Source organism: Penaeus monodon, chromosome 25, assembly GCF_015228065.2.
Source record: "Penaeus monodon isolate SGIC_2016 chromosome 25, NSTDA_Pmon_1, whole genome shotgun sequence".
Lineage (NCBI taxonomy): Eukaryota > Metazoa > Arthropoda > Malacostraca > Decapoda > Penaeidae > Penaeus > Penaeus monodon.
The window spans coordinates 14,342,655-14,343,689 of NC_051410.1; the positions used below are offsets into that span (position 1 = coordinate 14,342,655).

The 1,035-nt window shown below is 37.0% G+C and overlaps 1 protein-coding gene across 1 annotated transcript in view; it reads left to right on the plus strand.

The window, feature by feature from the left end:
• The window catches only part of LOC119589323 (bromodomain testis-specific protein-like), a gene marked incomplete at its 5' end in the record, with an annotated part of 5,780 nt that overhangs the window by 3,959 nt on the left and 786 nt on the right, over window positions 1–1,035 (plus strand). The window contains 1 exon segment of the mRNA XM_037937944.1: window positions 1,004–1,033. Coding sequence (XP_037793872.1) covers window positions 1,004–1,033 — 30 coding nt within the window.

Below are 1,035 nucleotides of genomic sequence, written 5' to 3' on the forward strand. Positions count from 1 at the left end.
TAAGTAGGATCGCCAGGGCTGTGCAAACACTAAACCGCGGGCCGGAAACGCTTTACTGATTTGTTCATAGGATACAAAAATGTGTCAACTAGCAAGCCAAAGGCAGGGGCATGATTGAGCTCAATGGTAGTTAAAAAAATACACTATGTATGTATTTACATCACAGTGTTCAAGTTGAAGAAATTGACCAGTAATAAATTAGCGTTGAACTCTTACAGATAATATTGGTGTATTCTATGACGTGTATTTTATGTAATGGCTTGACGCGTAATGTTTTATTCTTTTCATGTGACGGATTGTCAGATGTTTGGCCTTGTTTTTCTGTGATGTATTTAGAATACAACATTTATACATTACAGAAAGTGCGGCCCATGTGACTCGTAGTTTGCACAGTCCTGAATTATACATGACAACCTCCACCCTTTCTGAACCCTGGGAACGCTGATCCAGTTACTAATCTTCTTTTCGTGACAACACATAACATGTTTCAAATCATATGTGTGAGGGGATTTACTTATTTTATTTTCAAATTAAATTAGGTAGAATAGACAGTATGGTATTTATTGAAATGCAAAACAATCCATGTTGGCTTCACACATTTTCATTTTCACAGGGGTTCATTTTCATTCTCAGTCCAGTGATATTTCAGGCACTCACTTTATGTGTCAATTCCCCCGGGACTATTTAGTGTTCCACCTTCAGACTGAGCTGTCAAAAGACGAAGCATGCCTTCACTTTTCCTGCATTCTAAACACAATTAAACTGATACCACGAGTACATTAGTGGTTGATTTAGATGAGGGAATGGATAGATAAACCTTTAACAAATGAACAGTGGACATCAAGACTGCATGAGATATTTATAATTATTTTTCAGGATTTCATGTTTAAGAAAAGGAAAACGTGAACTTCTTGAAATTTAAACACCTTTTGTCAAAACAGAAAATAATGTTCGCACAGAAGAATGCACTTATCATTAATTTCTGTAATCATGTATTTCTCAGAGGTGACAGCCAGTCCCCTGTCCGCGATGGGC